This window comes from Xyrauchen texanus, chromosome 15 (assembly GCF_025860055.1).
Source record: "Xyrauchen texanus isolate HMW12.3.18 chromosome 15, RBS_HiC_50CHRs, whole genome shotgun sequence".
NCBI classification, from domain to species: Eukaryota; Metazoa; Chordata; class Actinopteri; order Cypriniformes; family Catostomidae; genus Xyrauchen; species Xyrauchen texanus.
The window spans coordinates 20,944,323-20,964,624 of NC_068290.1; the positions used below are offsets into that span (position 1 = coordinate 20,944,323).

Consider the following 20,302-nt stretch of genomic DNA (forward strand, 5'->3'; position numbering starts at 1 on the left):
ACTTGCAAGATGTTGTTAACGGAATAATCTGCGCCCCTGTTTAAACATAAGCATAAAGCCATTTTTGTTAAAAATGTCGTATAAAGTGTTGAGAATGAAACCCGTTTTCATTCTGTGCTATATTAAGGCCTTCAAATGCTTTTGTGCAACAAGCATCACACTGATATTGCTCAAGCAGAACCAAAAGGATAAATTCACCAGATTCGAGCACCGTTCCATCGACAGTATGTTGTGATGAAGTTGATCGGGGCTGTAGAAGTTGGCCAGAGACGTATCACCCCGCGCATGCGCAATAACAGCTCCATCCAGCTCTAAATAAGAGTTGAGAGAAACGAGGTGAGTTGCACGTTTATCAATAAATATTACGTTAGTGTCGTCACTCACGCAGTAAACAATGATACTAACACAGAGCGAATTCCTTGTTTAACAATTTTCAACCAATACGGTTATTTTTAACGACGTTCAAAAACCGTAAAGATAAATAGAAGTGACAAGTTTGTGCAGAAGAAATTAAAAGCATGCAATTTTTTATTTCTACGAGTATCTGCGCATCCGAGTTGTTATGTTTACACGAACGACAACCCCTTTCACGTGCCTCGGGGAATGTTTTTCTTTGTAATAAGCACATGAAACTGTTGATTTGGTTTATTGTAGGCTGTCCTGCTAATGTTACAGCTAGCCGGGTTATCTGTCGGGCTAACGACATTCCGTGACAAGGGGAAAGTAAGGAGTTTGTTGACGGAGGGCAAAACATTACGTTTTAATAGAACAAGTTGTACACTCGTCCTTTCCGTATTGTATGAAGGCCCTAACGACGTAAACCAGACCAGAGAAGTGTAACAATTTACAAACTTTAAACGTGTCGGCGGCCCTTTGCTATCCTCCGCCATTTTGTGTCTGACGAATGCTAATAATGGGCGCTCGCGTATTGCACTTTATTTATGCGCAGAATAAATTCCGCCATTAGTTGAACATCCAAACAATACGTCTAACGATCATTTGGGGGATGCGCGTGGGGTGCCGTCACTGTACAGTCTGAGATTTTGAGAAAATCTTTATTTATGATAAACGACAGGTCAAGAACGTTATTACAGTATCACTCCCAGTATATGCATGGCAACGTGCGTAAAATAATACTTTCCTCTTTTAAAACAAATTCGAATTGATTATGTGTGTTTTATCGTATTACCCCGACTATCTGTGCGCTTGTAAAACTCAGATTTAACAATATTCTTTAAAAACAAGAAAAATCCGAATTTCTTCGTATAACTTTACTTTTCCTCGGTTTTCCTCATCAGTAACCTCCAAAGTAGTTCAATTGTGTAAATGAGAGTCCATATACATGTGTAGTCCGCATTAATTAATATCATAAACAAGTATAAATAAGTATTTTTGTCATCGTTTAAGTACTGGGTGCAATCCGTACTACAAGTAGCCGTTGCCCTCTAGCGGAATTTTCTGTGTAACTACAAGTGACGCGCAGGTATTTCGTAAATCCGAGTTGCGGTTGTTTTTTTTTTTTAATCCGCAGTCAAACATGGCTTTTGAGGCGAGCTTTGTTCTTTTAGAACCAGAGATCGACGATTTTTATATATCAAATATGACCGTTTTCTTTGTATTAGTGAAAGCAATGCATGTCGAGCTTCCGTATGTTGTATTAAAAAGGTCTTCGTAAATTTATCCCACCCTGTTGGCATATGGAAATGATCACGTCATTTTATTTTCATCTGAAATTTTGCCTGTTTATAATGATCAATTCGAGGTTTTGCAACAAGTTACTTCTATCAAACAGGCATATCGTGCGACTCACACTTGTAAATAGCAAAAGGAATATTCCGGGATAAATTCAAGTTCACCTCAGTCGACAGCATTTGTGGCAAATTGTTAATTACCACAAAAAATATATAAAAATACACAAACGCACATATATATGTATATGTATATGTTTTTTTTTTTTTTTTTAGACTGGTCACTCTCGGGGCCAGTCAGTAAACGTTCAAATATCCACTGTTTCAAAAGCATAGACTCGAGACATCAACAAAATACGTGTTAATATGAGTTGAATATGATAAAATCGCTTACTAACCTTTTCAGTGTAAAGTTATAGCCAATTTAACACCTTGTTACCATGGTGATGTAATATCAACAACCTCTAAAACGACTGTTAAAAAGATGATTAAACTAATTTATAGCTCCAATAATAAACAAGTTTTAACAGAAGAATGAATGTAAGAAATTTAGGAAAAATAATGTTTTACGAAATTATAAGCTTCACATTTCTGCTTTTAAACCCTCCAAAAATTGGCTCCAGTTCTCTTCCATTGTAAGTGCCTCACTGTAACCCAGATTTGTGCTTTTTTTGTGTGTGTAAAGAAAAGGAGACTAGTAAAAAAACATATATATATATATATATATATATATATATATATATATATATATATTTATATATATATATATATATATTTATTTTATTTTATTTATTTATTTATTTATTTATTTTTTTGTGGTATATTATATTATTATTATGCCACAAATGCAGTTGATTGTGCTTAACTTGTATTGAACCCGTAATATTCCTTTAAAGTTTTAACTGTTTTTTGTTGTTGTTGTTTTTTAGCGATCCAGTCATAAATGTTGAATCATGAAAGCAATATTAATGGTTATTAATGCTGCCTTCACGTGCTATCTGAATTATCGTAAATACGAGTTTCCCATTCGGAAGTTGCACATGAATGACCCCTCAAGTAATTCAATGACTATTAATCTTGATACCAGAGTTTCTGAGATGGGAGGAGTCCTAAACTTTCAACATGGTGGAGGAGAGTAGTTGCTGTAGTGATTGTCAGGTTTTGTTAATTTTTCTAATTACAGCTAATTGTTAGTGCTTGCTAACACTATATTTATATAAGCTTGCTGACGATCATGGAATTTTGGTCAAATAAAAACTACTATCACAGTGTAAACATGTGTACAGTTGTTGCTGATATAAATAAATGAATTTGACCAAAATTCCATTATCGTCAGCAAGCTTATTGAATGATATGTATTATGATGTCAAAATAAAAGTTCCTCAAGAATTATGTTTGAATGAACCTGCTGTCGTCTATATTTCCTTTTCTTTCTGACAACAAAGCACATGAACACGATATACCTGTAATTACCACTTAAGAAGTGGGAAGTAGGATAATTCTGATAGCACATGAAGGTAGTATTATTCCTGTCTTTTATCTTCTGCTGGATTCAATTAGTGTATCCAATCCAACTTTTTATTGCCTTTATTTACTGTCTGATTCAGCATGTGTATCTCTGTCTCTTATACTAATGTTTTTTAAGATGTGTTGTTACTTGTAAATTCTCCCAAACATAGGCCTACATACACACAGAGAGAGGATGAGATGTAAGTGCGTCACAAAAATGTTGGTTGACAGACTTCCTTTTTAAAATATCCTTGTCACTTTAAGTTGCTTACTTAAGATATCTTTCCATGTTGCAATAGTATATTTTTCTCTTTTGTCTTCCCCCTCTCATGGAAAGATGGCAGACACATCTACAAGTGATGGCCCTGCTACAGGAACAGATTTTGACATGATTAGTGCTCTTGACTGGAAGGACGGCATAGCCACACTGCCTGGGAGTGATATTCGGGTACAAATGCTTACTACAGTCAGGTCCATAAATATTGGGACATCGACACAATTCTAATCTTTTTGGCTCTATACACCACCACAATGGATTTGAAATGAAATGAACAAGATGTGCTTTAACTGCAGACTTTCAGCTTTAATTTGAGGGTATTTGCATCCAAATCAGGTGAATGGTGTAGGAATTACAACAGTTTGTATATGTGCCTCCTACTTTTTAAGGGACCAAAAGTAATGGGACAATTGGCTGCTCAGCTGTTTCATGGCCAGGTGTGTGTTATTCCCTCATTATCCCATTTACAAGGAGCAGATAAAAGGTCCAGAGTTCATTTCAAGTGTGCTATTTACATTTGGAATCTGTTGCTGTCAACTTTCAATATGAGATCCAAAGAGCTGTCACTATCAATGAAGCAAGCCATCATTAGGCTGAAAAATCAAAACAAACCCATCAGAGAGATAGCAAAAACATTAGGTGTGGCCAAATCAACTGTTTGGAACATTCTTAAAAAGAAAGAACGCACCGGTGAGCTCAGCAACACCAGAAGATCCGAAAGACCACGGAAAACAACTGTGGTGGATGACCGAAGAATTCTTTCCCTGGTGAAGAAAACACCCTTCTCAACAGTTGGCCAGATCAAGAACACTCTCCAGGAGGTAGGTGTATGTGTGTCAAAGTCAACAATCAAGAGAAGACTTCACCTGAGTGAATACAGAGGGTTCACCACAAGATGTAAACCATTGGTGAGCCTCAAAAACCGGAAGGCCAGATTAGAGTTTGCCAAACAACATCTAAAAAAAGCCTTCACAGTTCTGGAACAACATCATATGGACAGATGAGACAAAGATCAACTTGTACCAGAGTGATGGGAAGAGAAGAGTATGGAGGAGGAAAGGAACTGCTCATGATCCAAAGCATACCACCTCATCAGTGAAGCATGGTGGTGGTAGTGTCATGGCGTGGGCATGTATGGCTGCCAATGGAACTGGTTCTCTTGTATTTATTGATGATGTGACTGCTGACAAAAGCACCAGGATGAATTCTGAAGTGTTTCGGGCAATATTATCTTCTCATATTCAGCCAAATGCTTCAGAACTCATTGGACAGTGCTTCACAGTACAGATGGACAATGACCCGAAGCATACTGCGAAAGCAACCAAAGAGTTTTTTAAGGGAAAGAAGTGGAATGTTATGCAATGGCCAAGTCAATCACCTGACCTGAATCCGATTGAGCATGCATTTCACTTGCTGAAGACAAAACTGAAGGGAAAATGCCCCAAGAACAAGCAGGAACTGAAGACAGTTGCAGTAGAGGCCTGGCAGAGCATCACCAGGGATGAAACCCAGCGTCTGGTGATGTCTATACGTTCCAGACTTCAGACTGTAATTGACTGCAAAGGATTTGCAACCAAGTATTAAAAAGTGAAAGTTTGATTTATGATTGTTAATCTGTCCCATTACTTTTGGTCCCTTAAAAAGTGGGAGGCATATATACAAACTGTTGTAATTCCTACACCGTTCACCTGATTTGGATGTAAATACCCTCAAATTAAAGCTGGAAGTCTGCAGTTAAAGAACATCTTGTTCATTTCATTTCAAATCCATAGTGGTGGTGTATAGAGCCAAAAAGATTAGAATTGTGTCTGTCCCAATATTTATGGACCTGACTGTATATCTGAGCTCCCAGCAGAAGTTATTTGCATAGAGAACATTGACACTATAATTGTAATGTAATATACTAAATATGAATATAATACAAACTTAATATAATAAATTGTGTCTAAATATGAAGTTTGTTTGTTTTTACAGTTTCGGATGACCGAATTTGGCACACTGGAGATTGTCACAGAGGCGGAACCTAAAGATAACGGGGCGGAGTCTACAAACCTACAACCTCAAACTGCGGTCACCAACAACAGTCATTCCCCTGAACAAAACAAACCTTCAAATAAGACTGCAATGCCCCAATCAAATACAGATCATCAGAACAATACTGTGGGTTAGTACCTATAATATGCACATATTCCTACCAAATAGATCAGCCTTGTTTACCATTTGTTTTTTTTGTTTTTTCTCTTGCTTTTGCCAGTTTCCACTGACCCCAACAGGCAGGCAGAGGGACACAACACAAGGAGCCCCAGCCCGGAGGGAAGCCCAAGCATGAGCATAGTGTCTAATGCAGCAATTGCTCCTAGCACTGAGGTGGCAAACTGCAGGTCCTGTGGTCGCACTGGTTCACAGGAGTCTTTTCTACAGGGTAAATTTTGCAGCGCTCCATGTGTGCAACCTACCAGTGGCAGGTACTTGTATATATTGATGCTCACAGAAATTAGCCAGTTGTAGGCATTGCATGTTAAAGGTGTATTTCTGAGATTTTGAGTGTGTACGTGCAGGTCAACCCCAGCTGAGGCAGTCGAAGGAGAGCGTTTAGGGAAACGTGTGAGAAAGAAGAAGAAGATGTTTATGGATTCTGGAGATGAAGAGGAGGACAACATAGAAGAGGATGAGGTAACACACATACACATTCCCACTCTTTGATACAAAGGAACATGCATCCATTCTGAACAGGATGTACTGAATTGCGCTAACATTGTTCTTTTTTTTGTGGGTCTTCCAGGAAAAGATGAAATCTTCAAAGGGCAGAAGAGCAGCTAAAATTGCTAGACTAGGTAGGTAATATCCATGTAACACACAAACATAGGTTTTTTTCACTATATTAGTATGGACATTTCATGAGGCCAGTTAACAGTGCCACAACAAATGCCAACAAACATCAACATCCAACAGATTTCTGGCATTCGTTGACATCTGTTTTCAATGATTAAACATATTCAGTCAGCATTTGTCGGGTCTTGGAATGTTTAAGCAGTCTGTTATGATTTTCCTACAAACTCTGATGTAATCTGACTTAATTGCAAACCGTTGCCATGGCAATGAGGTTAGGATCCCTGTCAGCTCATAGAAAACTTCTTTGGTAAAGCAGAAGAAATGCAGTCAATCACGAATAATACAAATTTTGTAGCAAACTTGTTAAAGCATTCCGTTTTATAATAGCGTTGGTTTGCTTGTTTCAATAGTTTGTGTGGATGAGACATGTGAGGGAATATACATACAAATAGGCTATATTCAAGATGCGGACAGAGACAGATTTACATGAAAAGCAGATTATTTATTTCTCAAACATTGTCAGTTTACATAAGCAATGCAAACACTGAACTCAGTGTAGATCTGCAAAAATAAAAAAAATATAAACTTTCCCCTCATTTTATGGACATAATCTCATGTGTAAAATATTTGTAGCACTAGATTTCTGTACTTCGACAGAACTCTTTAAATTAAGTTATAGACTAATGTCACATTGAGTACATGCTTAATATATTTATTTAATTAATCAATCAAGCTTAAAGTGTACCTTTATACACTAATGAGCCAAAATATTATGACCACTCAAAGGTGAAGCGAATAACATTGATCATCTCCTAACAAGGCCACATGTTAAGGTCTGGGTAGATTAGATGTTAAGCGAACAATCAGTTCTCGTAGTCAACGTGTTGAATGCAGGAGAAATGGGCAGGAGTAAAGTCCTGAGTGACTTTGACAAGGGCCAAATTGTTATGGCCAGATGACAGGGTTAGAGCATCACTGAAAAGGCAAGGCTTGTGGGGTGTTCCCGGTCAGTAGTGGTGAGTACCTACCAACAGTGATTATAGGACAGTGGACAAACAGCAAACCGGCTACAGGGTGTTGGGTGCCCAAGGCTCATTGATGCACGAGAGCAACGAAGGCTATCCAATCTGGTCCAAATCAACAGGTCAACTGTGGCTCAAGTCACAGTATATTTTAATGATGGTTACAGGAGTGGTCACAATACAGTGCATTGTTCCCTACTCCTTATGGGGCTCTGTAGCCGCAGACCGGTCAGAGTGCCAATGATGACCACTGTCCACCTTCGAAAGCAACTACAATGGGCATGCGAACATCGGAACTGGACCTTGGACCAGTGGAAGAAGGTCACCCATTTTATTTTACATCACGTGGATGAATGTGTACGTGTGCAGCGTTTAGCTGGGGAAATAATGGCACCAGGATGCACTGTGGGAAGACAAGTCAGTGGAGAGAGTGTGATGCTCTGGGCAATGTTCTTCTGGGAAACCCTGGGTCCGGCCATTCATGTGGACGTCAATTTTACATGTCACCTACCTGAACATCGTTGCAGTCCAGGTACACCCCTTTATGGCAACGGTATTCCCTGATGGCAGTGGCCTCTAGCAGGATAATGCGCCCTGCCATACTGCACACATTGTTCGAGAATAGTTTGAGGAACATAAGGAAGAGTTCATGGTGTTGCCCTGGCTTCCAAATTCCCCAGATCTCTATCAGGATGTGTTGGACCAACAAGCCCTATCCACGAAGGCTCCACCTCTCAGCAACAGTACTTGTGGATCTGCTGCAGATTTACATTTACGTTTATGCATTTGGCAGACGCTTTTATCCAAAGCGACTTACAGTGCACTTATTACAGGGACAATCCCCCCGGAGCAACCTGGAGTTAAGTGACTTGCTCAAGGACACAATGGTGGTGGCACGCGGAGGACCAACATCATATTTGGCAGGTGGTCATAATGTTTTGCCTCATGGTATATATTAAATTATGCATGATAGGCATCTTCTTCAAAGTCGCAAAAGATACAAATATGTAAGTTTGTTGGTGTTTGTTGTATCTATGTGAACAAAACATTATGTTTCTGAGCATTCTAGGCGTTTGTCGGAGCAGTGTCAACTGGCCTGTAGACTTGTATTAATTTCATATCAGGCTAATTATATTTTCTATTTTCCAACCCTACCCCTATACCCCATTATGGCCCTTACAAGTATAGCAAAACCTGTTCACATACATGCACATAGAAAAAACAAATTGTTGCTGGACAGTATTGCATGCTTTGTGTCATTAGTTATAAGGAGTGGTGGTGGTGTAGTGGTCTAAAGCACTAAACTGATAAGCAGAAGGTTGTAGGTTCGATCCCCACAGCCACCATTGTGTCCTTGAGCAAGGCACTTAACTCCAGGTTGCTCCAGGGGGATTGTCCCTGTAATAAGGGCTCTGTAAGTTGCTTTGGATAAAAGTGTCTGCCAAAATGCGTAAATGTAGTTACGTTTTTTTTTTTTTGGTCATGTAATACCATTTGAATGCCTTTTTTAAGAAGCCATATAAAGTGCATTTTTGTGATGCTGTTTCCATAGTGACAGCACCTCCTGCTAAGAAGAAAACATGGAGTTGGTCAACTTATCTGGAGGATGAGAGAGCAATTTCTGCTCCCTTAAAACTTTTCAAAGAGGTGAGATAGTGTATATTTCTTGTGGTTCTGTATCAAAAATCAATATGAATTTATATGCAATGGTCCTAATGATAAGGATGGTTGGTTTGCCACTCATCCTTAGCTCTCAGGTCATTGATCTAATTTATGATACCTGAATTGCTGTTTTGTGAATCAAGCAGCAGGATGTGATCCCCTATTAATTACTTCTCTGTCTAATTCTCTACTTCTGGAAGTTAGCTCTCATGCTAATTGATATTGAGCAAGTGATACAGAAATATTTCAAAGAAAAATATAGTTTTTCAAATATTATTGCAAAGAAAACAAAACATGTAACCATGAAATCCAATAACTCTATGTTTGTGTGCGTGTACTACAGCACCAGTCATTTCCGCAGAGCAGGAATGGATTTAAAGTTGGCATGAAGCTGGAGGGATTGGACCCTTGTCACCCTTCTCTCTTCTGTGTTTTGACTGTTGCAGAGGTAACCTAGAGATGATAAATTTTCAGTCTTTTTCTATGTGCATATTGTAGTATTGAAATGGATAGATATTTCAATTGTATTCTAGGTGCAAGGTTATAGGATTCGGCTTCACTTTGATGGTTACCCTGAGTGCTATGACTTCTGGGTAAATGCTGATTCATGGGATGTGAAGCCGCCGGGCTGGTGTGAGAAAAGTGGCCTTAAGCTATTGCTGCCAAAAGGTACTTAATGTACTTAAAGGAGCAACAGAGAAAATTAGACCTGTGTCAAGAATGGAATATTAGATTCAAAACACCCCTTGTACAGAGCTCTAATTTTGTGCTCTGTAACCTAATAGATATGTACTATAAATAGGTGTTGCTGTATGTATTAAGAATTCTTCATTATTGTGTTTGAAATATAGTGTGTCAGAAGTGGCCTTCTAATAGTCATTTATGTGTTTGACAAAAGGCTGCAGAGATGGCGAGTTTAACTGGAACACATATGTAAAGAACTGTAGGGGTCAACTGGCCCCCAAACATCTCTTCAAAAGTCTTAATACAGTAAGCCACCTTAAATGCACACTGCTTGTGTGAAAGAGAATAAGAGAAAGTTTTGTTTTCTTGAGATCATGTTGTTGTCCGTGACCATTTGTTAAATGTCATATTTAGTCAGTCACACCTTCAGGATTTCGTGCTGGGATGAAACTAGAAGCAATAGACAGGAAGAACCCATCACTTATATGTGTTGCAACCATTGCTGCTGCTGTTGACAACCGGCTTCTCATCCACTTTGACAACTGGGATGATACGTATGATTACTGGTAAGATAGTAAGGAGAAGAGTGTGTCTTTGTGTTTATTTAATGGAATAGTTCACCCAAAAAGGAAAATTCTCTCATAATTTACTCAAGAGAGCCCAGATGTCTATGACTTTTTGTTCTGCTGAACACAAACGAAGGTCAATACAGTGCCGGTGAATGGTGACTAGAACTTTGAAGCTCCAAAAAACAAATAAAGGCAGCATAAAAGTAATCAGCATTACTCCATTGTTTAAATCCATGTCTTCTGAAGCGATATGATAGGTGTGGGTGAGAAAAAGTTAAATATTTAAGTCCTTTTTGACAATACATTTTCCTCACTGCCCAGTAGGTAGCAATATGCACAAAGAATGTGATTCATCAAATGAAGAAGAATGTGAGAGTAAAAATGAAAGTGAAGATTTATAGTACATTCAACTAGGCAGGGAGGGTAATTTATAGGAAAAATTGACTTAAATATCGGTCTTATGGATACATTTTATGCTGCCTTTATATGCTTTTTGGACCTTCAAAGTTCTGTTCACATTCACTTGCATTGTATGTACCTGAGATATTTTTTCTAAAAAATCTTTGTTTGTGTTCAGCAGAAGAAAGAATGTCATACACATCTGGGATTGCATGAGGGCGAGTATATGATGAGAGAAGTTTCATTTTTGGGTGAACTTTCCCTTTAAATTTCCCCATCATTGTGTGTGGGTGTAAATCTGTAATTGTTCTCAGGTGTGACGCCAGCAGTCCATACATTCACCCTGTAGGGTACTGTGAGGAGGTAGAGTTAACGCTGACCACACCTGCAGGTGAGACTTTCTTTTACTATAATGTTCACACCAGTGGTGAGTGGATAATTGAGATTATGTTTAGATTTAGCTTTTATAAGTGATTCAGAGTTTTCTTTTTTTTTTTTTTACACACATTTTCCAACTCCAGTGAACATGACAAGTTATATTAAGGTTATTTAAAATTTGGTCATGTCTCTTTCTCTTAGAGTATAAGCACCCAAAGACTTTTTCTTGGGTAAAGTACCTTGAAGAAACAGGAACCCAGGCTGCACCAGCCAGAGCCTTCAAACAGGTGAGGTTGGATTGCCCCACTGAACCTCAATAGGTGTATTTAAGATACTGAATATACTTTATAGTTGGTAACATGTACTTTAAATGTCCTAGAAGTTCGCATCATGCAAAAGTGTTGTCACAACCTGTACAACATAGAAATACAGTGATAAAATCTACATTACACACCATAGAATAGAATATTCTTTTGATCTAGTCTGAAGTTTTGGGCAGTTTAAAGGAAAATAATAACATCCTTTTTTTCAACATCAGGTTTTTATTATTGTAATGTATTTAATTTTCCTATTTTTATTCGGAACATTCGCTGATCTTTTGCCTTCTCCAGAGACCACCGCATGGTTTCCAAACCGGCATGAAGTTGGAGGCGGTAGACAGACGGAATTCCATGCTCATCCGTGTAGCCACGATCTCTGACACAGAGGACCACAGAATCAAGGTTTACACAAACAAATCTCTAAAAAATAATCAGTATGTCAGCTGTTTAACTTTTCATCTAATATGATGAACAACCATGAAACCATGAACCATGTTTGCTAACTTTGTGTGTGTTTTTATAAAGATCCATTTTGATGGATGGAGTGATGAGTATGATTATTGGCTAGATGCTGATAGTCCAGAGCTGCACCCAGTGGGTTGGTGTCAGAAGACAGGTCATCCTTTACAGCACCCCAATGGTAGCACACCCTCCTACACACATAGATGCATATAAACAGTATTACTGCACGGCGACAGTGATTTTGCCAAGTAAAACATATTCCTGGATTAACAACCTTGTTTGCCCTGGAACCTCATTCCTATCAACCAGTCAGATGTTAGGGTTAGGTAGGGTTAATGTTTGGGTAAGGGGCTTGTGCACCATCCTAGGGGTAGATTATGGTTAAGGATAGATGTAGGAATGGGGCTAGGAATATGTTTCTTTTACAGCAATGTTGTTCCTGGACCATCAAAAAATGTTGATCCAAGAAAATGTCTTAGTTGGAAAAAGCACTGACCGTTTTGACACATGGTGCCATACTGGTCTTACAGATTCATATTCTGCTCAGTTCTCTTTGATACGGACCACTATAGTTGCTTTATTATAATACCTTGTCAGGACCCAGAGATTCTCCAGTCCCACCAGGGCAAGGGTGCCCTACCCTAGGATGCAACGGTGTTGGACACATTAGAGGACCTCGCTACGGGACACATTACACGTAAGTTACGCACATGCTTTTAACAAATAAGACTCATTCAGCATGCCAAGTGCAAACCAGTCTCTCCCTCTTTCTCTCTTGTCAGGGTGGTGAGTTGTCCATACTCAGATCTGAATTTGAATAAGGATGGGCTGGTGCCAGACAGACTCAGCGGGGAGAGACCAGTCACAATTAGTGGACCACCACGTCACCGCCGTGCTGAAACACTAACTCAGACAAACCCTACCACACCCAGCACCAGCACCCCAGAACCCCCTGACACCACCACAGACACCTCTCCACAAGCTCGGTCAGTGCGTAAGCATCAGCAGTTATACAAATTATCACTTTTCTCTCAAAAACACAACACACATATACTCACTCGCTCCTCATTCTTTTTCTCATTACTCCCCGTACTTTAGATCTGGCATTGCACCAAAATGTTCTAAACCACCTCAGGTGAAGCAGGAAGGTGACAGGAAAGGTAGAGATCTCTTTTTCAGTTGAAATTTTCCTAATTCAGTTTCATAGATTTGTGATATTTTGACTTTGTTTATATGTTTAATGTGCCCTCTGAGAATATTGTACATTTGAGAATGTCTTCAAAGCATCACTTGTAGAGGTGGGGGAAAAATCATTTTGGCGGTGCATCGCGATTCATACTGAAATGATTCTGAATCGATTCTGAGTTCAGTTTAAATCACGTCAGAGCAGTATTAAGTGCATACACTAAAGTCAAGTGCACAAACATGACTGTTTGCAGACCAGCTGGCACATGACCTTTTGTGCCCAAATGAAACTACGATCCTGAAATTCTTTCACCAGCCCAAGTACTTAACAACAGGAGAGTTTATTCGTGGTAAGAAGCCAACAAACAACATGAAAGACGAGCTTGCAACCATAATTGCACTGATTTGCAGACAACAGGGGAAACATATAAGAAAATAATGTCGAGGCAGCGGTTCGGGAGATGTTGATGTTTTTCTCTACTCTTGCGCTCTCCATTTCATCGGCTTTTGCTTTATTGCCAGTCACTCGTTTGTCAGGACAGTGCGCACACCTGATGATAAAGGTTTCAAATTCATTGTAAGTTTTGCGACAGGGTCGTGCGATCTTCTACTCGCAGAGCAAACAGATAGAACAGTGCATACGAGACGCTTGAAACATTTCTGAACCAACAACTGTGCTATTTAAACCTCTTTACTATCACCTGTGCAGGTGAGGAGAGGAGAAGCTGACAGCTGCACTCTCATAGAAGCAGATATATCTCTCATCCTGGACCAGCAACTTCCAGTTGTGGTTAAAAATGTAAAATGAATAGCATGGTATAGATTCATTTTAAATAATATTTACATGCTATTAAATGATTTATAATGCTTAAACAAAAATTCAAAAGATAATACAGGTGAAACTCGAAAAATTAGAATATCCTGCAAAAGTTCATTAATTTCAGTAATTCAACTTAAAAGGTGAAACTAATATATTATATAGACTCATTACAAGCAAAGTAAGATATTTCAAGCCTTTATTTGATATAATTTTGATGATTATGGCTTACAGCTTATGAAAACCCCAAATTCAGACTCTCAGAAAATTAGAATATTGTGAAAAGGTTCAGTATTGTAGGCTCAAAGTGTCACACTCTAATCAGCTAAACACCTGCAAAGGGTTCCTGAGCCTTTAAATGGTCTCTCAGTCTGGTTCAGTTGAATTCACAATCATGGGGAAGACTGCTGACCTGACAGTTGTGCAGAAAACCATCATTGACACCCTCCACAAGGAGGGAAAGCCTCAAAAGGTAATTGCAAAAGAAGTTGGATGTTCTCAAAGTGCTGTATCAAAGCACATTAATAGAAAGTTAAGTGGAAGGGAAAAGTGTGGAAGAAAAAGGTGCACAAGCAGCAGGGATGACCGTAGCCTGGAGAGGATTGTCAGGAAAAGGCCATTCAAATGTGTGGGGGAGCTTCACAAGGAGTGGACTGAGGCTGGAATTACTGCATCAAGAGCCACCACACACAGACGGGTGCTGGACATGGGCTTCAAATGTCTTACCTGGGCTAAAGAAAAAAAGAACTGGTCTGTTGCTCAGTGGTCCAAAGTCCTCTTTTCTGATGAGAGCAAATTTTGCATCTCATTTGGAAACCAAGGTCCCAGAGTCTGGAGGAAGAATGGAGAGGCACACAATCCAAGATGCTTGAAGTCCAGTGTGAAGTTTCCACAGTCTGTGTTGGTTTGGGGAGCCATGTCATCGGCTGGTGTTGGTCCACTGTGCTTTATTAAGTCCAGAGTCGACGCAGCCGTCTACCGGGACATTTTAGAGCACTTCATGCTTCCTTCAGCAGACAAGCTTTATGGAGATGCTGACTTCATTTTCCAGCAGGACTTGGCACCTGCCCACACTGCCAAAAGTACCAAAACCTGGTTCAATGACCATGGTATTACTGCACTTGATTGGCCAGCAAACTCGCCTGACCTGAACCCCATAGAGAATCTATGGGGCATTGCTAAGAGAAAGATGAGAGACATGAGACCAAACAATGCAGAAGAGCTGAAGGCCGCTATTGAAGCATCTTGGTCTTCCATAACACCTCAGCAGTGCCACAGGCTGATAGCATCCATGCCACGCCGCATTGAGGCAGTAATTAATGCAAAAGGGGCCCAAACCAAGTACTGAGTACATATGCATGATTATACTTTTCAGAGGGCCGACATTTCTGTATTTAAAATCCTTTTTTATTGATTTCATGTAATATTCTAATTTTCTGAGATTCTGAATTTGGGGTTTTCATAAGCTGTAAGCCATAATCATCAAAATTATATCAAATAAAGGCTTGAAATATCTTACTTTGCTTTTAATGAGTCTATATAATATATTAGTTTCACCTTTTAAGTTGAATTACTGAAATTAATGAACTTTTGCACGATATTCTAATTTTTCGAGTTTCACCTGTATAATAAGTTGAAGTAATAGTATTAAGTGTGTTTTGATGGAGAACCAATATTTTGTTTTCTTGTGCTTTTAAGAGATTTTTTTTATAAGGTTCTGAAGAAAGAAGCTGAAAAACCGAGACATTCTTTTAAAATATAGAACTATTTATTTAATCTTGTGGATGTTGCATGTTTTGTTCACAGCTCATACTGAATGTAAAAGGCCAGTTTGTGTAATGTGACTCATTCAGATTTTTTAAAACAGCTGTTAAATAAAAAGCTGAAAGGGAAAAAATAGAGAGTAAAATTAATTGAAGAAACTGAAAAAAGAAAGAAATGGAAGGACAAGATGCATCATGATGCATCGAGAATTGTTTTATAATCTACTTGTTACACTTTGAATCGCAATCGAATCGTGAGGCCAGTGAAGATTCACACCTCTAATCGCTTGATTAATAGTGATAGACCAACATATCGGCCAGGCCAATTAACCAGATGAATATTTGGTCATTTTAAGATTACTATCTGTCGATCAACAGAAGTGGTATATCACCCATGCAAAAGCTAGGGTATGCTTTGTTTGTCTGCCTGTTGAGCAATCTAGACTTTTAAAGTATACTCTTGACCGTGATCCCATACTGATGTGTTCGACACATGCACTCTACTACTGCTTTGTGATGCTCTTTACTACAATGAACTCCACGCATATACACAGATAAGAGAGACAGACACAGATATTTTTTGAATATCTATGAACAACTGGGCTGCACACACTGTGCTGATGATGACATTTACGTCATGCACACTGCGCAAGACGTAGCACAGTTTTTTAATTTTGAGTAAATATTGTGGTCATTTATTTTAATACATTTTGTGTTGTCTCTTTTGCCATCATTTAATTGTTTTATTTATCTGGGTGACTATTTGCACTAGGTGTAAACAGCACCTGCCACAAAGTGCAGCTATTTGCACTCCAATAGTCTGGTGGAAACAAAGACCTTTTAAACAAACTGCACCCTCCTAGTGTCGTTGCAATGGTGTAGCAGGTTGTGTCGGTGTGGTTGCACTTTTTTTGTGCAGACAACCCAGGTTCCTATCCGTCTTTTGTCCCAGTCTCCACTCGTAATATTTCCTTTAATACTACTTATAATAATAAATAAAAATGAATATAAAGGTTGATTTTCTCATAGAGATTTGGTCACGGTGTAGGTCAGGAATTGAGAGAAAGGTTTGATCCAGGTTAAATTAACCATGGTTTTATTATAGTAATATTGTAGTTACCATGGTTTTTTGATTGAAGCCATAGTTTCAATGCAATTAGCCATGGTGTTACTACAGTAATATGGTGTTAATATAACAACCATGTTTAATTTTGTGGTTACTATGATTTTACTACAAAATACCATGGTGATACTATGGTTAATGTAGTAAAACCATGGTACATTTTTGTAAGGGACGGTTAGGGTTAGGTTTAGGGTTTGGTGTCTGTGACTAAACAATATAAACACACTGCAGTGATTCCACTAAACTGGATGTTAGTATTTATTTAGGGGTGCAAATAGCATCTAACACTGTTTTCACTCATTGCAAAGAAGATATTATTTAGTTGCTATTTACACTATTTACATTTGCCTCTGCCTTTATTTATATATCTGCATTATAATGGTCTTTTGTTGTAGATTCTCTGCAGCAGTTGTTACATGAATCTGTGTTCTGTGGATGGGAACCACCAAAGTTTCAACTGTGCTGGGAAAAGCATGGCAAACTGCTACCTGAAGCCTTAGGCCTCACTGCCAAGAGAGTGGCCAAGTGGAGCACAGAGGAGGTAACAAACACACACACACACACATACACCAGTGTTTGTTCCATGATCTTGAACTGGTAAAGTTCACTGATGACATTGAAGTTTTTATCACTGATCATGTCTCTCCTCTTTTGTACTGTTGTATCAGGTTGCAAGTTTTGTGAGAGGGTTGCCTGGCTGTAGAGAGCATGCTGCCACCTTCAGGAAGGAGGTAAATTCAACGTTCACATTTTTCTTGATAACTAGGTGATAATCTGTGTAGAGCACTGGAGAGGTCACTTTGCACATTATATGAGTAAGTGATTATTTGTAATGTATAAATAAAAAAAAAGATTTCCCTTTTTCCTGCAGCAAATTGATGGCGAGGCCTTCCTGCTTCTTACTCAATCAGACATTGTAAAGATACTGAGCATCAAGCTTGGCCCCGCTCTCAAAATCTACAATTGTATCCTCATGCTTAAGAGTGCAGATGAGGAATAGACTCACTTCCCATCAAACTGGACACAGGCAAAGACCTCATAGCAACCGCTGCTCATTCAATTGGTGTGTTTGAAAATTCTTCATGCCCCCACCAATGAATCCAGTCCTCATCTTACTAAAAGAGCATATTGACAAGACTCCAATCATTGGTTGAATGATAATTTGATTGATGGAAAAATCAGCCAGTTGTGCAGACTATAAGTGATCATAAAAATCACAGATCTTTAAGGCTGATTCAGAGTTTTCTATCTTATGCTAACTGAAGTAAATCCTAAAGGACTTTCAAAACATTTTCACTGCAATGGTCATCTCTGCTCATGCTCTGAACTAGGTGTGCTAATTTTCTTTGTAAATAGATAATCTGATTCATATTAGACCCTGGGAGGGGAGAATACACCACACTGAGGCACCTTAAAATGCTTAAACTGGATTCTTTCATTGTTAATATTTATGGTTACTGAAATGGGTAATTGCATTTGGTGTTGGAATCACGAACAAAAGCCACAATAGTTGAGCTTTTACTTGAAATGTAAAAAGTGATTTAAAAAAATGTAAAACGACTATTGTTTGTAATTGAACACATGCTGACCTTTATCCAGAATAATCCAAATTAGCCTGTTTGAGGCCACTAGAGGACAGCGAGAATATGTATGTGTGAGTGTGTGATTGAGAATTTTGCAAGCAGAGTGTGTGAGAAATAATGTATAAATGTGTGCTTGAATCTAATGTCTAATGAATTTTTGCACAGGGCAAATCTGGATTTGATTGTATCAGTTTATTTACTTCATGAAATGCATGTTCTTTAAAAATGCCTTTGAAAAGTTGTACATTGATGTAAGTGTATATTGAATTGAAATGGATTTGGGAATAAATGTGAGTGTGTGTGTGTGTATTTAAGCCTCCTGACATTTTACCTTGTTACAATCATACCTGAAATAAGCACTAGCATTGTATTGTTCTGAGTTTTCAGCCTTGTCAGTCACCAAACAAATGCTTTTTGTTCATTAACATTTGCTATGGGCATTATACTTGATGTTGCCATTGACGCTGAAATGTACTGTTCCTGATTTTACAGCAGCATCTTACTCGGTCTCCGCAAACCATTACTTTTTCATTTACTGGTTTGGATTTGCAGTGCTTTTCAATGCTGTTAAAATACATACATTTGTATGCAGGTTGATCCATATAAATATGCTTTCATGGGGTCACTGGATACTGGAGAAAATGTATGGAAGCTGATGATACTTAAAGATGGTCGTACAAAACTGCCTGCAATATTAAATAAATATAGAGTATGGTCTGCAGACAATAATAGGAGGACCTAGGTATTTTTGCAGGCAACAATTGACTTAATATGCTTGCATAATTAAGATACATTTTGGGAAGTCCTCATCGCAATGGTGTGATTAAAGGAATATTCCGGGTTCACTACAAATAAAGCTCTCACCATCATGTGTTCCAAACCTGTATCAGTTCACTTTCAGAATGTTTGCATCAGTCACCATTCACATTCCTTGCATTTTTCTTCTAAACTAAATGAATAGTTTCCCACGAGACCAATAGTATTCTGCCCAAGGTGGAACCCAAGTGGTCTGCACAAATGTTTACAAGACTTCCACAGTAGCTCATTTACTACCATGTCACTAGCCGGTTTAAGAAAAATGCGACTCCCCCCGCGCGCATCATGAGACACGCGTACGATTGAAGAATGACAGATTAAAGCGCGTGAATCAGTTTCTTATGGTTTCTGGGTTGTTGGGATGTCCTGCCTGAAAATATGCTCTACGTTTAGACCTCTGTTATTTAAGTGGTATGACTTCTGATCATTTCTATAACACATTTGTTACAGGAATTGTACATCCTGAATGATTTTCTGTCTGAATGCATTTATATCAGTGCTTGTACATCCAGATAAAGTTTTCCTGTTTACAACATGTGTTTGCCATGTTAATAGTTATTTAAAGTGTGGCAGCTCAGCATATTAACAGCTTAAACTAGCCTTATTTTCCGAACAATGGCTGAAAAGTTGTATTTTTTTATTATTCTTGTATGCGGTAGTAACATAGTATTAGTAGGAGTAGGCCCTAGCCTAAGTGTTGTTTTTTAAGTAAAAGTAAAGTATGAGGATGTAGAGAGATTGTATTGCCCGCGAACCTTGATGAAATATCATATTTTCCGTAAACCTGTGTGATATTAGAACAAAGTACTTATCAAATAAGGATTATCCAAGGATTAGTTGTCTTCCCAACAAATAAAGGCTTCTGAGAAACTTCCTGGATTTCTGTAATAACACATGTATATTGAATGCAACAACTCAACACATGTGTCGACTTGGAATTGTCCTTTAAAATGAAAATTCTTCTTTTCATTGAGTGAAACTTTGGTGAGTAAACGATGAGATAATTTTCATTTTTGGGTGAACTATCCCTTTAACTAATGTTGTTAACTAATGTTAACAAATGGAACCTAATTGTAAAGTGTTAACGAAAATTTTAAACAAATTAATATGTTTTTGTTCATTTGCCTGTGCAACACATACATAATACATGAGACACACATTACACACAATAATACACATTTCCCTCAAGTTATTTTAAATAATGTAAGCCTGA

The 20,302-nt window shown here is 38.4% G+C and overlaps 1 protein-coding gene across 4 annotated transcripts; it reads left to right on the forward strand.

The window, feature by feature from the left end:
- The first annotated feature begins 296 nt into the window (after positions 1–296).
- Positions 297–19,065, forward strand: LOC127655919 (lethal(3)malignant brain tumor-like protein 4). Of its 4 annotated transcripts, XM_052143987.1 has the most exons (22): positions 297–336; positions 3,368–3,397; positions 3,535–3,645; positions 5,449–5,638; positions 5,729–5,939; positions 6,033–6,147; positions 6,257–6,308; positions 8,881–8,975; positions 9,334–9,438; positions 9,524–9,659; positions 9,889–9,980; positions 10,089–10,240; positions 10,957–11,033; positions 11,222–11,307; positions 11,632–11,742; positions 11,866–11,980; positions 12,400–12,499; positions 12,585–12,788; positions 12,901–12,962; positions 17,086–17,231; positions 17,359–17,421; positions 17,562–19,065. In XM_052143987.1, the coding sequence occupies exons 3-22, from the start codon at positions 3,535–3,537 to the stop codon at positions 17,688–17,690; spliced, it is 2,352 nt and encodes a 783-aa protein (XP_051999947.1). In that variant the 5' UTR covers positions 297–336; positions 3,368–3,397; the 3' UTR covers positions 17,691–19,065. The 4 variants fall into 4 exon arrangements, with proteins under 4 accessions (XP_051999947.1, XP_051999946.1, XP_051999948.1 ...); XM_052143986.1 differs by lacking the exon at positions 3,368–3,397; XM_052143988.1 differs by lacking the exon at positions 297–336 and having other exon boundaries at positions 2,646–3,416.
- Positions 19,066–20,302: the final 1,237 nt, after the last annotated feature.

Bases quoted from the DNA above. Each gene is read 5' to 3' on its own strand.
- LOC127655919 (XM_052143987.1), top strand. From the start codon at position 3,535: ATGGCAGACACATCTACAAGTGATGGCCCTGCTACAGGAACAGATTTT. The intron at 5,639-5,728 runs GTTAGTACCTAT...TGCTTTTGCCAG, and splicing joins TCATCAGAACAATACTGTGG to TTTCCACTGACCCCAACAGG. The intron at 11,034-11,221 runs GTGAGACTTTCT...TCTTTCTCTTAG, and splicing joins AACGCTGACCACACCTGCAG to AGTATAAGCACCCAAAGACT.